This window comes from Zonotrichia albicollis, unplaced genomic scaffold (genome assembly GCF_047830755.1).
Source record: "Zonotrichia albicollis isolate bZonAlb1 unplaced genomic scaffold, bZonAlb1.hap1 Scaffold_83, whole genome shotgun sequence".
Classification (NCBI taxonomy): domain Eukaryota; kingdom Metazoa; phylum Chordata; class Aves; order Passeriformes; family Passerellidae; genus Zonotrichia; species Zonotrichia albicollis.
The window spans coordinates 4,410,901-4,425,496 of record NW_027428460.1 but is presented as its reverse complement, the minus strand read 5'-3'; the positions used below and the strand labels follow the sequence as shown (position 1 = coordinate 4,425,496).

The 14,596-nt window shown below is 48.3% G+C and overlaps 2 protein-coding genes across 3 annotated transcripts in view; both read right to left on the bottom strand.

The window, feature by feature from the left end:
* LOC141728045 (uncharacterized) overlaps window positions 1-14,596 on the bottom strand; it is a 621,306-nt gene that overhangs the window by 34,768 nt on the left and 571,942 nt on the right. The window lies entirely within an intron of this gene.
* LOC141728058 (olfactory receptor 14J1-like) lies at window positions 758-14,015 on the bottom strand. 2 transcript variants are annotated; one of them, XM_074534362.1, is made up of 2 exons: window positions 3,252-14,015; window positions 758-1,750 (listed from the first exon to the last, which is right to left on the bottom strand). In XM_074534362.1, the coding sequence occupies exon 2, from the start codon at window positions 1,725-1,727 to the stop codon at window positions 795-797; it is 933 nt and encodes a 310-aa protein (XP_074390463.1). In that variant the 5' UTR covers window positions 1,728-1,750; window positions 3,252-14,015; the 3' UTR covers window positions 758-794. The 2 variants fall into 2 exon arrangements, with proteins under 2 accessions (XP_074390463.1, XP_074390464.1); XM_074534363.1 differs by having other exon boundaries at window positions 758-3,976; window positions 13,469-14,015.

Genomic DNA, 14,596 nt, shown 5'->3' with positions numbered 1-14,596 from the left:
CAGGGCTGCAGAGGGGGGATGTTGTTGGCAGCCCCATGAGGACGCTCTGGGACACTGCCCTGGGCTGTGCAGTGCACTGGGGATGGATCAGCCCCTGCTCTGCTGCTCCTTCCCATCTGCCCCAGGACCTTTGCAGAGCCCCAGCCCTGCTGTTTGCCCCCAGCCTGCCCATGGCCAGCCTGGGGCTGCTCACGGGGCTTTTCTGTTCTGATCATTGGCCTGGCTGTGTTCTTGAGAGAGCCTGGGCAAGGAGCCTGGAGCCCCCAGGGCCTGGGCTGAGGTGTCAGCGCTGCCCCAGCAGTGCCCATGGCCTGTCCCTGCTGCAGCCCCGGCACTGCCACCCCCAGGGCTGTGCCCGGCCCTGAGAGCACTCAGGCCCTACAGCAACACCAGGGCCACCAGGGCAGGGGGGCAGGGCCACGGCAGCAGCACTGGCAACACCAAGGGCTGCTGCTGCTGGGCACAGCTGCTGGGCCAGCACTGGTCTGCCCCCAGCTCTGCAGACAGACATTGCTGGTGCAGCTCCAGTGAAGGCAACAAAAGGGCATCTCTGCAGAAAACTTAGCTGGGACATCCTTTAGAGCCTTTAAAGCCACCAAGAGGGCAGCCCCTCATTGACACAGGCTGCTGCCACGAGAAAGGTGGAGAAAAAAATAGAGAAATGGTACTAAGAATTAAAAGTCTTTGCTGACAATATTAAATAAAGCAAAGCAAAAGAACTTCCAGGACGAACCCAACAAGATGTATTAAACATGATTTTTATTACAAGTGATTTGCAGAACTGGGCCAGCAGTTTAATGTTGCTGAATGCATCCGGTCATCTGTCTCCTCACTGCAGCCTTGAGCTCCTGGTTCCTTAGGCTGTAGATGAGGGGGTTCAGGGCTGGAGGCACCACTGAGTACAGAACTGACAGGGCCAGATCCAGGGATGGGGAGGAGATGGAGGGAGACTTAAAGTAGGCAAATGTGCCAGTGCTGAGGAACAGAGAGACCACAGTGAGGTGAGGGAGGCAGGTGGAAAAGGCTTTGTGCCGTCCCTGCTCAGAGGAGATCCTCAGCACAGCCCTGAAGATCTGCACATAGGAGAAAACAACAAACACAAAACAAGCAAAAAACAGAAAAGCACTACTTATAAGAGGACCAAGTTCCCTAATGTAGGAATTTGAGCAGGAAAGTTTGAGGATCTGTGGGATTTCACAGAAGAACTGGCCCAGGGCATTGCCATGGCACAGAGGCAGGGAAAATGTATTGGCCATGTGCAGCAGTGAATAGAGAAAGGCACTGGCCCAGGCAGCTGCTGCCATGTGGGCACAAGCTCTGCTGCCCAGGAGGGTCCCGTAGTGCAGGGGTTTGCAGATGGACACGTAGCGGTCGTAGCTCATGATGGTCAGGAGGAAATACTCTGCTGAGAAGAAAAACATAAAGAAAAAGAGCTGAGCAGCACATGCTGAGTAGGAGATGTTCCTGGTGTCCCAGAGGGAATTGTGCATGGCTTTGGGGACAGTGGTGCAGATGGAGCCCAGGTCGCTGAGGGCCAGGTTGAGCAGGAAGAAGAACATGGGCGTGTGCAGGTGGTGGCCACAGGCTACGGCGCTGATGATGAGGCCGTTGCCCAGGAGGGCAGCCAGGGAGATGCCCAGCAAGAGGCAGAAGTGTAGGAGCTGCAGCTGCCGCGTGTCTGCCAGTGCCAGCAGGAGGAAGTGCCTGATGGAGCTGCTGTTGGACATTTGCTGTGGCTGCACATGGGGACCTGTTCATGGAGAAAAAGACAGTGAAGAGTTGGAGAATTTACCTGTATCCAAAATCAAAGCCAATTCCCATACACCCTCCTCTGTAATACACAGACGTGGACTTTAGTTTTTTTGAGTTTGGAGGTTTTCTATATAAGCTCTCCCATATCTCTACTGCTGCTCCTGCATATCAGAAACCCTCCTTCATATCAGAAAGCATTTTTGGTGCACTCAGGGAGAACAGAGAAAATCTGTGATGCAAAGTGGAGTCTGAGGGGAGATGATCCCTCACTTCATTCTGTTTGGCGGTTGTTTGGGCTTTCACTGTTCTCAAACGGAGGATGTTCAAGCTCCCATGTTTTCCTTAAAGCTCCTCAGGTACTGCTGAGAGCAGATGGATCCATCACAGCCCAGCTCCACATTTGTAGCCAAAAACTCACATTGCTCATTTCACCAACCCAGCAGCACTTCCAGTGTCACAACACCTCTGCCTTTCCCCAGCAATCTTATAACTCAGAGATGCTATAGGACAGGTTTGAACCCTGGACAGAAGCGCCCAGCTTGGGCTGAAATCTCAGGGAGACTTCAGGGTCCTTCTGATGGCACTGGATTGAGGGAGATGCAGCTCCTTCCCTGCCTGCACTGACAGCACTGCCCAAAGCTGGGCACTGGGGACAGCGTCACCCTGAGCCAGCTGTGCCCCCTGCCAGAGCCCCCAGTGCCGGGCAGCTGCTCCCAGCCCTGTGCTCTGCAGAGGGAACTGGGCGTGGGGCTGCAGAGTTGCCCCACGGCTCTGCTGCAGCTCTGCCTGCACAGGAGGGGCAGCACACCCTGGAGCCCTGGCCCTGAGGGCAGAGGCTGGGCTGGGGCACAGGAGGGAGGGGGCTTGTTCAGAGGGAGGGGCTGCATTGGAGGGGATCCTGTGCACATCTCTAAACTCTCCCTGCCACAGCATTGCTGGGGTTTGTTTTCTCTCATTGCCTGATATTCTCTCTGCTTCCTGCAGATTTTCCTCCTGCAGGTGTTTCCCTGTGCCTGATCTCTCTGTGTCAGCACTCACAGACCCAAAATCTCTGTGCCCTCTCCTTGGCCTGACAGAACCCTGCCGGTTTGCAGGGCACTGACTGGGGCAGGTTCTGTTTGCAGCTTGGAGAAAGGACAGCTCAGACTGAGCCTGATTGGTCCAGCAAAGGTGATGCTGGTGCTGTCCATGGGCAGAGTGGCTGCAAGCACATCAGGGATCTCCTGTGAACCTATTGATCACTAAGAGGAACAGTTCAGATGTCTCAGGCACTTGACAAAAGACTAACTAATAATTCATACTACCTTTAATATTTAACCCTCCCTTCCTGACATTTTCCACTGCTAGAAAACTGAATACAAAGTCTTAGGAAATATCTTATTTTTTATCAAAATCCTTGCCTTGTAAATATTCCATGACTGATCAGAGCCCCTCAGTATGTCAGAGCTTCCCCAGCATTTCACTTCCCCCACACCAGAAATATTCAGAGTTGTACTCACAGAGCCTGTAGGCATTGAGATGTTCCAGCTTCAGGCGATCACTCCAGGAGCTGCAGCTGCATTGCCTGCAGCCAGAGGTTCCTGTGCCAAGGGCTGGCAGTGATTCTGCCCCGGGCACTTCTCAGCTCCTTCCCAGCCCTGACTGATTGAAGCTCTCTGTGCCTCTGTGCTGTGCCCGGGGTGGCTGCAGGCAGTGCCCCAGCCCTGCTGGTCTGGCAGAAGAGCTGCTCATCAAGAGAAATGTGCTTTTGAAGCTCTTCTTGGTTACCAGGAACTGCCTCTGTGCCAGGAACCCAGCCCAGCTCAGCAGCACAGACACAGCACAAGGACTTTAATGAGCCTCTGGGGCTTTGTGCTCAGGCCCTGAACATCAGTCCCTGAGAGGGAGCTGAAGAAACCTCTCCAGAACTCCAAGGCAGAATCCAACTTCAAAGTTTCTTGCACTTTTACTGGGTCCCACTGAGGGACACAAGAGAGAAAGTGTCCCCAGGCCCCAGGCAGAGCAGAGAACTGGAGGCAGTGATGACAGGTGGGGACAAAGAGAAGCCAAGTCTTGGTGTCCTGGGGCACAGCAGGGTCTGTGCCACCAAGGGCTGTGAGGAGACACCTTGTCCTGTGTCGGATCTCAAGATCTCAGTCCTGAGATGCTGAGCCTCCGAGACCAGCTTGGGGGGCTCGGGAGTCCTGGAATGTTGCCAGAAGTGTCTGGTGGCTGGACTTTAACCCTGCACAGGAGACGACAAGGATGAGGGCTTCACAGGGTGAATGGTGAAGGGATTAGTTAATTAGAGAGTGAGACACAAGGTTTAAGATTTGTGTACAGGGGGGTTTGGAGGAGTAAGATGGAGGAATTGGGGTGTGTCCTGCCCTCCTTCTTCTTCCTCCTCTCCTCCATCTTCTTTGGCCACGGTGGCACCTTTCTATTGGTTATTACTAAGAGTACACCGAGTTATAAGAATAGATGGTATTGGGGAAAAATGATAAATATTGTATACGTCACAATGGGTATAAAGATACGTGGCTGCCCGGAGGGCAGGAGACAGTGTGCCCATGGCTGACTGCTGTGCGGATCTTTGTTCGGCTGAAAGAACATCTTTTAGATAAACAATTAATAAACATAAAACCAGAAAGAAGAACTGAAGCCTCTTCTCGTCCTTCGACACGCGGGCTGCCCCAAGGTCACCTCCGGGCCTTTTCAGGCCCCTCAAACAGCCGAGATAGCCCGGACAGTCCTGAGGCCCTGGGGCCTCCTGGCACAGCCCCAGCCAGGCTGGGCACTGTCAGCTCGTTGTCCTGCCCTCAGCATCCCCCCCCTAGCCCACATCCCAGTGGCCTCAAGGATCTGCTGGAAGGAGTCCCTGGGAAGCCTTGCTTGGGAATGGCCCAGGGGCTCCTGAATGCTCCCTGCAGGGACTTCAGGTTTTTCAAAGGACTTTGGGTTTTGCTTTTGCCTTGGAGTCTCTGAGAGGTTTGTGCAATCATGGCCTCCAATTATCTGGTGTAATTAGTCCCTGGAGAGGCTTTGTCAGCAACAACACTCAGTGGGGCTCATAATTGCTTCAAGGTACTTCAGTTATTTTAAGGTACTTGGTGTTTCCCTTTTGATACAGACTAAGTGAAAGATTTGTACAATCATGACCCCAATTATCTGCTTTAATGAGTCCCTGGAGAGCTTTGTACTGACACCCAGTGGGGCTCATTAATGCCTTGAGATACTCCAGGTTTTTAAGGTACTTTATGGATTTAAGAATACTTTTGGGTATTTTTACATTTTCTTTCCCATACTGAGCCTCTGAGAGGATTTTGTGCCATCCTGGCTTCCAGTTCTCTCCTCCAAGGAGTCCATGGGGAGCCTGTGTTGGGTGTCTTCCCTCGTTCTGTTTTACAACACAGATGGAACTGAAAGAATTTTGTAAGACCTTCTAAAAGCATTGAAACAAACATGGGAGAATTAACAATACAATAACAACCACTAAGAGAATGAATAGTTCTGTTTTAGCTAGACATCATCCAACCCTTTAGTCTTTTGGATTGGAAGAGATTTTTGACCTAGTCTTTGTTTTCCACTTGAAGCTTCTTGAACCCTTCCTTCAGTACCTGAATGCTCTTCTGGATTGACTCGCTGTGGCTGGAGAGGTTCATGCAACACATCCCTCAGAGTCTATGCAGCCATGCCCATGTGCCCAGAGTAAAAATTCTATCGCTGTTCTGCAAGGTGGCATGTCTGATGGTCTCTATGTCTCTGTGAGAGCAGGCCACTCAATGTCAGGGAGGTAGCATTGGTTTGCTTACCTAACAGGCACCCAAGATGGTCTAATTGTCCTAAAGCTTTATCTGCAGCCACCCAAGGTAGTCCAAACTGGGTGTGCTGCCATTCAATACCTGGATAAAAGCTTTCAAAGCCATCTCTTTGATATCATCCAATACTTTTCTGGGGATACCTGCTGCTTGATCATCTGGTAGGCTGTGTTGTCCTTCTCCAGCTAGACGGTTGATTGTCAATACCGCCCTTGCCTCATTATTAGCATAGTCTGCTATTTGATTTAGTAAACACTTCCATCCCCCATCCCACAGGGTGTATTCTGTAGGTGACAACAATGGCCATAAAATACCATAAATCGTAGAGGTTAAGACATGTGCTGTAAACATGGCCCTCATTAGGCCATTAAAACAGGGTGAGTCCTTCCTCTGGTCTTTAGCTGCCCTACACAGATCCTTATTTCCCCATAAACCAATGGCTGATACCTGGGATTCTGCCCCCTTCTTTAATAACATCCGAGGGCAATGAGGAGTTTCGAGACTATTTGTCAGTCTTCTTCCTTTCCCAGGGATCTTCCAGGGTAGAGGGGTGAGGTGGCTCTGGGGAATCCAAACTGTCTTCTGGGGAGGAAGAATAACTTAGAACAGAAAAATTTGGATTAGAAATAGTGTGGCAGTTGGGCTTAGTATCTTTGACCATGGGGGTTATATTCTTGCGGGAGGGCGAGGCAAAGGGCACTGCGATTTTGTCAGGTGTTGGGGAGGAAGGGCCTTGATCTAGGATGATGAACTTCCAGGCTGGCCTGTTGGAGGCATGGCCCAGAGAGGAGGTGGAATGATTTAAAGTGGGGGCGTGACTTGTAGTTGTGGGGGTGGTCAGACAGAGTAGGGATCCATCCTGAATTAGGTGAAGTGTCTAACAACGGTGAAAAGTCTGTGAGGCCAAAGCTGAAGGAAAAACTCGTATGCTGAGACAGCAAGGAGACAGAGAAAGAAAAACAGAAAAGACCACGAGGTCAATTTGCCCCGACCTAGAAAGTCCTGTGATAAAGAACTGGTGCTAAGTGTCATGCAGGATGAATATGTATGAACTTATTGTGAAACTGTATGCATATGCATTTGGAAGGGGGATAAAAGGAGGTCTGAAATTTTCAGGGGTACGCATGCCTTTTGAGGAGAATTTTCTCCGTATGTGTCCGGCACTGTAAATAAACATACCGAGCTTTACAACTTTTATAAAGTTGTGAGGTTTCTTCTTTTCTCTGCAAAACATTATGGTGAGCCAGGCAGGAGTTCTCTGTCCCCGCGGGGGCAGGGGGGATAGACGGACCTCCAAGGCGCGCCCCAGGATTTTTTTTCCTGGTGGGGCTCCGCTTGTCTTAACTTGCCACCTGCGAGGACAGACAACGACCTGCTGGCTGCGGAAGAAGATACGGTATGTACTGAGGGGCCCCCGGGGGGAGAGGAAAGAGAGCAAGGGAGTAAACCACCCAGAGACATCTGGGTTCAGCTGATAGAGCAGCTGTATTAGAGATGGGGTTTGTCGTTCTGATAGGGCACACCGCTAGCGGCTCTGGGGGTGAGCCAGGTGAACCCATGTATGTGTGTGTTGGGGATTCGTAGTTCTGATAGAGCAGAACTGGTGAGCCTGTGTGTGTTTTGTTTGTGTGTGTGTGTGATGTCCGGACACTGTGTTGCTGTATGGTTAATGTGTGTGGTCAGTGCACTGTGTTTGAGATCGTGCAAGTGATAAGTGTATGGTGTATAAAAGAGAGTAAATCTACAGTGCCCGACAGTGCGGGGGGGTCAGTACTCCCCTGTGTGAAGCAGCCGAGTGAGGCCAGAGGCGCTGGCTGCAGCAGGCTGTGGGGGCAGGGAGAGAAGTGCCCTGCGGAGAAGCAAGTGGAGGAATGTCAGTGATGGTATTTATCGTGTTTAAATGTAGTGATTTGTGTAGATTTGGTACATTTTAACTGTGAGTATGAGCTCAGAGAGTTCCTTTGCCTTAGATGTTTGTACTTGATCTCTAGACTGTGTGCTGTTATTTTGATTGTGTCCAGGAAAATTGATGTGAGTAAATGCCGAATTATGGTATGCTGTGTTGTGTAGAGAAAAGTGAGCACTTTGAGAAATATGCCCTTTCCCAGTGATTTTGTGTGGTGATTTTCTTCCGCTGCCTCCCTATCCACGAAGCCAGACAGAAAATTTTTGCATTCAAACACAGCTCACATAGTCCATGTGCCTGAAGGCTTCAAAAATTCCCCACTCCGATTGGAGAACAACTTGCAAAGACCCAGAGTCCCAGGAAGCTCCACAAGAGGAAAGGAGGCTGTTGCAGTACATGGACGATCTTCTAGTAGCCACTCAGACGAGGGAAGCAAGAGAAGCCTGGACGGTAAGCCTTTGGAATTTCCAAGGGCTCCAAGGATGCAGAGTCTCAAAGAAAAGGCACAGGTAGTGAAACAGAAGGTAATCTACCTGGGGTGAGAAGTGAATGCGGAGCAGCAGACTTTAAGACAGGGAAGGCGAAGCCCTATGCCAAACCCTGAACCCCAGACAACGAAAGAACTCCGAACCTTCTTAGGCATGGCAGGGTACTGTTTGCCAGACCCCTCTATGCTCTTATGGCCAATGAGAACTGAGATCTCCAGTGGACAAGAGACGCCACACGGGCCTTTCACCAGCTAGAGAGTGCCTTCATGTCAGCTCCAGCTTTGAAACTTCCAGATGTAAGTAAAGCATTCTTTCTATTTTTCCAGGGAAGGAATTGCCCTGGGAATATCGGCTCAAGACTTGGATCCATACCAGAGGGCAGTTGCTTACTTCTCTAAGCGACTAGATGCAACAGCCAAAGGATGGCCAGGTTGCCTCAGAGCTGTAGCAGCAGTCGTGCTGAATATTCAAGAAGCACCCAAGTCTACCCTAGGACAAAAATGACTGTGCTAGTTTCCCACACAGTGTCTGCAGTACTGGAAGTAAAGGGTGGCCACTGGCTTTTCACCAGAGAGGTTTCTGAAATACCAGGCCATCATGGTAGAGCAAGATGATGTAAAGATAGTGGTGTATAATACTGTCAACCCAGCTTCTTTTCTCAGTGGAATCAAGGAGAAGCAGTACACCATGATTGCCTAGAGACCATTGAAGCTACCTACTCCAGCCGCCAAGACTTAAAGGACACTCCTCCAGACGATGCAGAGACCTGGCTCACTGACAAGAAAGTGACATTGCAAAGTTCACAGTGACTACCTGCAGAGAAGTAATAGAGTCTGGACCCTTACCAACAGGTACCTCTGCACAGAAGGCTGAGATAAATGCATCAACCCATGCGTTAGAAACAGCAAAAGGCATTCAGAGTCATGCATGCACATGGAGCCATCTGGAAGGAGAGGGGACTGCTGACCTCACAAGGGAAGAAGAGACAATCCTGCTGCTGGAAGCAGTTCAGCTACCTGGAAAAGCATATTAAGGCACACCAGAGAGTGAGCTTAAAATTGGAGGAAAGAAATGAGCTGGCGGATGGAGAGGCAAAGAAAGCAGCAAAGGGTGAGGTACAGATTTTCCTCGAAGGTAAGCCATAATACAATAATACTAATCAAAAGAGACGTACAACTACAAGGGGTGGGCTACCATTGAAAGAGAGCTAGTAATCCCTTCCCATTTTTGTGGTTACTAGTGAAGGAAGAGCACTAGAAAACGCACTAGGGCCTAACTACTTAAAAGATTTTATAGAGTGTGGCCCCTTTCCCAAAATGACCAAGGCTGTCAGTGATACAGAGTGCATTGAAATGAAGTGTTGACTTTGAAGTAGTAATTTCCACAGGCTTTGTAGAACATACATCTGATTGAAAGAATTTCTTGTTGTCAGGAATTTATATGCCACTATCGCTCAGGTGAGCTGATAATGTGATCCTTGCCTCCAGACTAACCCCAAAAATACCCCTGGGCTGAAACTCGGTCAGACTGGGAGAGGCCATGGGCCTGTACAGCAGTGGCAAATTGACTTTTCAGAACTCCCAAGGAAAGGGGGGTATCAGTATTTAATGGTATTGATAGATACATTTTCAGGGTGGCCAGAAACATTCCCCACTAGAACTGTCAAATCTCAAGAGCTGACCAGAGTATTATTACAAGAAATATTACCACGCTTCAGAGTTCCAGCCACGATATCCTCAGATAAAGAATCATATTTCATTTCCAAAGCAGTGCAACAGATTAGTAGCCACCTGGTCATACATTAGGAACTTGACACTCCATACCGCCCCAATCAAGCAGCCAGGTAGAGAAAATGAATCATTTGATTAAGCAGCAAATTGTAAGACTGGAGCAAGAAGTTAATCTACCCTGGCCCCAAGCTCTTCCACTGACACTATTGCAAATTCGAACTAAACCTTGAGCTAAAGAAAAGCTGAGCCCTTTTGAAATACTCTATGGAAGACCATATAGAATACAAAAGGGAATGTCCACCCACATTGGAGACGTAACACTAGCCACCTACATGGTGGCCTTAAACAAACAGCTCAGAGAAACTGAGAAACGTGTGGCTGGAACTCGGAGCTCGGAGTTAGATGGGCCAGTACATAACATACAGCTTGGAGATTATGTATATGTTAAGTCTCTTACAGAAAAGACCTTGGAACCACAGTGGGAGGGACCGTTCCAAGTGCTTCTCACCACCTTCACTGCAATCAAAATCAAGGAGCAGAACGTCTGGATTCATCACTTTCGGGAGAAGAAGGCCCAGAAGCCCCTTGAAGAGTGATGCCAGGAGACAATGAACCGAGACTAAAACTTACTCGGGCAAAATGAGTATATTGCGGTCAGGAGTAGCTCATACTTTAGTTTGTAGAATTGTTTTGTATGTAATCATAACTGAAGTTTTAGAACTAGAGAGTACCACTATCCAAAGCAAGTCTGAATGGCCTTGGTCCCAGGGGTTTAATCAGTATACTGGATCCATGGGAAAACCTTCTGAGATAAAGGATTTAAACCTATCCACTGTAGTAGTAATTCACGGGGATCAGGTATATGAGGAGCAGGAATGGCAGGGACAGGAACTGTGAACACTTCAAGGGATCAGAGGAGAAGAAATCAAGGTAGGGTGCTGGATGATAAATGGGACGGCTTATGAGAGACCAGATGAAATTAGTGTCTCAACCTCTCCTGGTGTATACGAACACCAGGAAGTTTGTGATAGCCTAAGTGAATCAGACTGTTGGTGTAATTTCACCTTAATACGGCCTGTAGAAGTGACTTGCCTTTGGGCTCAGGATGCTATCGGACTTTCATTTAAATTCAAGACACTGCACTTTTTACAACAGCAGGACCTTATACAGCCCATACTAAGACTCAAATAGTTCAGACTCAACCCAAACTTGAACCTGAGGTGCATGAAATAGGCCCCTACGTAGTGAGGAATGTGGGTGAACAACAACTATTATTCAATCCAGAAGGTCTCTCAAACGTGTGGAGTTGATGATGCAAATTAACATCTCAAAAATCCAACCAGCCTGCTCCTCCTTCCTAAAAACATCCTTTGAAGGCTGGACAACATGGTTACAAAGACAGGCATATCTCAGGAGCAGAATAAGAAAGGATCTAACTGGCATATTAGGGACAGGATTAGGAGTTTTAAATGGAATTGATTCAGAAATACTGATGAATAACTGGCCACTGCAGCAGGTAGCCTAACAAAATTGAAGCAGCCTTTACAGTCATCTTTATTGGCATTAGGAACTAGCCAGTGGCAGATTTCAAAAGTACTGCCAAAGTGGGAAGCGGCCGGGGACCAAGACCACATGTTAATAGTAGAAGCACTTAGTACAGTTCTAGATAATGTGTCTTTAGCATTTAGTTGTATACAAGCACGGTTATGGATGCAGACAACAGCAGCTCTGATCATATGGGAAGAGGGTGAAGGTAATTTTCCAGCTGAAATTCGGAAAATTGTGTGGGATAATGGAACAGATTTTGAAAGGAAGTTTCAATCCTGGTGGACTATGATGAACTTCACCTATGATCCTGTTTCTAATGTAGCCACTGCCTTTGTGCTTACCATACATAATGCCACTGTTTATGTTATCCATCCCATCATTGCCCTAGGATTAAACCATGAAAAAACAATACTCTACCCTTTAGAACACAGAGTGTGGGCACGAAAGATGAATGAAAAGTGGCAGACAGTAAACTTAGAATCCTGCATTACTAGAGAACAGATGGGATTCATTTGTGAAAGCAATACTATTAATGCCCAAGATGTGTGTCTAGACACTGAGTATTTGCCGCTTTGAAATGTATCCAGTCACTGACCAGAAAACTGTGCTCGTATATACTGGAAAAGGGTGTGTATGCCTGAGAACTTCCTGTAAAAAATGATAGCAATGATGTTATTCTGTCTAGTAGAAATCATTTTTATTTCTGTATTTGTAATTCTGTTAAGATTATGGGGTGTGATTTTTTTGTACTCGGCACTAGTGACATCCCACCAGCTGATTAAAACCAATTACACAATGTGTCACAGACTATCACCTACCCCTATTGAGATGAACCTTACATTAGTAAAACAATTACTTAAACACCAAGACCTACGGGAGATCTTGAAGGAAATCCAAGAAAGTGGAAAGAAAACCTTAATTACTGTCCAACATGATACAAAAGAAATAACAAGAGTTCCACAAAGAATAAAACAAAATGTGGATCATCACTGGTGGGATGTGATCTTTGGGTGGTCACCAACTGCAAATGGAATCTTTAATAAGTTGTGTCATCCCATTGTAGGTTTGTTAATATTAGTTGGAATAAGCTTAGGATCATCTATTATATTGTTAATTTGGAACTGGAGAATACTACAACGAATGGCTGTATTAACCTCTTTGTCAAACGTACATGGTAAAGCATTAAGGGACACTTGTTGTCATAAGGGTTTGCATTAAGTAAAAGAATTTACTTATTTCCTAGGAAAGGGGGGAATGAGACAGAGTAAAAATCCATTTTGAATTAGGTGAAGTGTCTAAGAGAGGTGAAAAGTCTATAAGGCCAAAGCTGAAGGGAAAAGCTGCAGAGCAGAGATAGTGAAGAGACAGAAAAAAAAAAAAAAACCAGAAACGACCACAAGGTCAATCTGCCCTGACCTAGCAATTCTTTTGATAAAGGGGAACTGGCGATAAATGTCATGCGGAATGAATACGTATGAACCTATTGTGAAACTGTATGCATATGTATTTGGAAGGGGAGATAAAAGGAGACCTGAAATCCTCAGAGGTGCGCATGCCTTTTGAGGAGAGCAATCTCCTCATGCGCCCTGTGCTGTAATAAGCATACCAAGCTTTACAACTTTAACGAAGTTGTGAGGTTTCTTCTTTCCTCCGCAAAACAAAACCCCAGATCTGGCCCACAAAAAGGTGGGCCAGGACCGGTAGGGGGAAGCAGAACCCCTAAACCCATCAGGAGGCTGGGCGGTGGCCCTGGCCCTGGGACCTGAGCCCACCAGCCCGGGTCCAACCCACGAGGCAGGCTCTGCCTTGCCACAGGCCTGCACCCTGCTGCCAGTACAATGGCAGAACAGGTGGTGAGACGCTTCTTTTCCCCTAAATCACCAAGGCATGCCAGCAGTGAGGAAATAGAAGAAGCCCCAAGAATCCTCATCTTGGGTCTAGGAATGTTTCTTCCCCACAGCAAACAAGTCATGATCTCTTCCAGCTGTGCCCTCTGCCTCTGCAATGCAAATGCAACAGGTGTGTCCCCCATCTGCCTCACGGCATCACCCCCACACCCTCCGGGCTGGGGACCAAAGGCAGAACTTTTGGGACCCACCTGCCCCTCGTCGCTGGGGCGTGCAAGGGGCAGCAGAGACGGCAACCTCCAAGGGGCAGCAACTGACCAAACAGCCCCCAACCCGCCGAGAACGCTGATTTTGAACGCCGGCAGATGGGCTGCCTTCGCCCCCAGCTGTCGGGCCATACCTGCTCCATGGAAGGAGAGACTGACGCCCTCTACCCCTGTCCCAGCTTAACCCGCAGGGGCAGCCTCGGGACAACCCGGAAAACTCAGGGGGGAGATGTCGCAGGGTGCAGGAGCTGCCGCGGCAGCTGCTGCCGGGAGCGGCGGGACCGCAGGCTGCTCTGCCTCTGCAGGAGAGGCTGGCAGGAATGACACAGGGTTGGCAGCGTCTTCTGCTGGCTCCGGAATCAGCTGCGGAGGTGGCGAGGCAGGAGAGGGGGCTGGCGGAGGCGGCAGGACGGACGGGGGGGTGGTGCCGAGTCGCTGCTTTCGCCGAGGGCGTCTCCTAACAAGACAGGCGCAGCCGCAGGAAGCGGTGTTTCTGAGCTCTCAGGCGCAGGGGGGGATTGTCGCACACATTTTTTCACAGAAATCTTTTCTTTGGGATTTGTGCATCTTCTGGGAAGCAAAGGCCCCAGAAGAAGAATGTAAACAATTGTTATCAGCTGCTGCGGAATGCAATAGGATGCACCTGTGATTGGTTCATGTTCCATGTTTATAGTTAAGGGCCAATCACAGGAGCAAGCTGGGGACAGAGTCCCTGGACACAGGACTTTGTTATAGATTCTTTCTATTCTATTCTTAGCTTAGCAAGGCTCTGCAACTTCTCTCTTTATTCTATTTAGTATAGTAATAATGTATTATATATCATATATCAATAAATCCAGCCTTCTGATTGTGGTAAATAGGTATGATTCATGCTGATAAAAATTGAAACAGTAATCAATATTGATACAGTAATTAATATTTGAGAATAATAAAATAGTTAATAGTTAAAAGTTGTAATGCCAAAGAAGAGAGGGAAAGGAGGGGCTCCACCCACCCCCCCTTCCCAGCAAAAGTTCTTAAGGACCACAGGAAAGAAGCTGAAGATACAGTTGCTAAAAATGACCAAGAACCTGGTTGGGTCCAAGAAAATGCTAATTATAAAGGACTTATTGCTTTGATATGTAGATGCAGTGATATGTTAGTCTTGGCTTACATTGTACTGGCAACTTTCACTTGGCAAGCTTGTACGTGAAGTGGCAAGGGTCATTGAACCCTGCCCTCTGTACCCCGCGGTTGTTTTTGCTTATGTGCTATTATTTGAA

Coding starts and splice junctions, on each gene's coding strand:
- LOC141728058 (XM_074534362.1), bottom strand. CDS start 1,727: ATGTCCAACAGCAGCTCCATCAGGCACTTCCTCCTGCTGGCACTGGCA.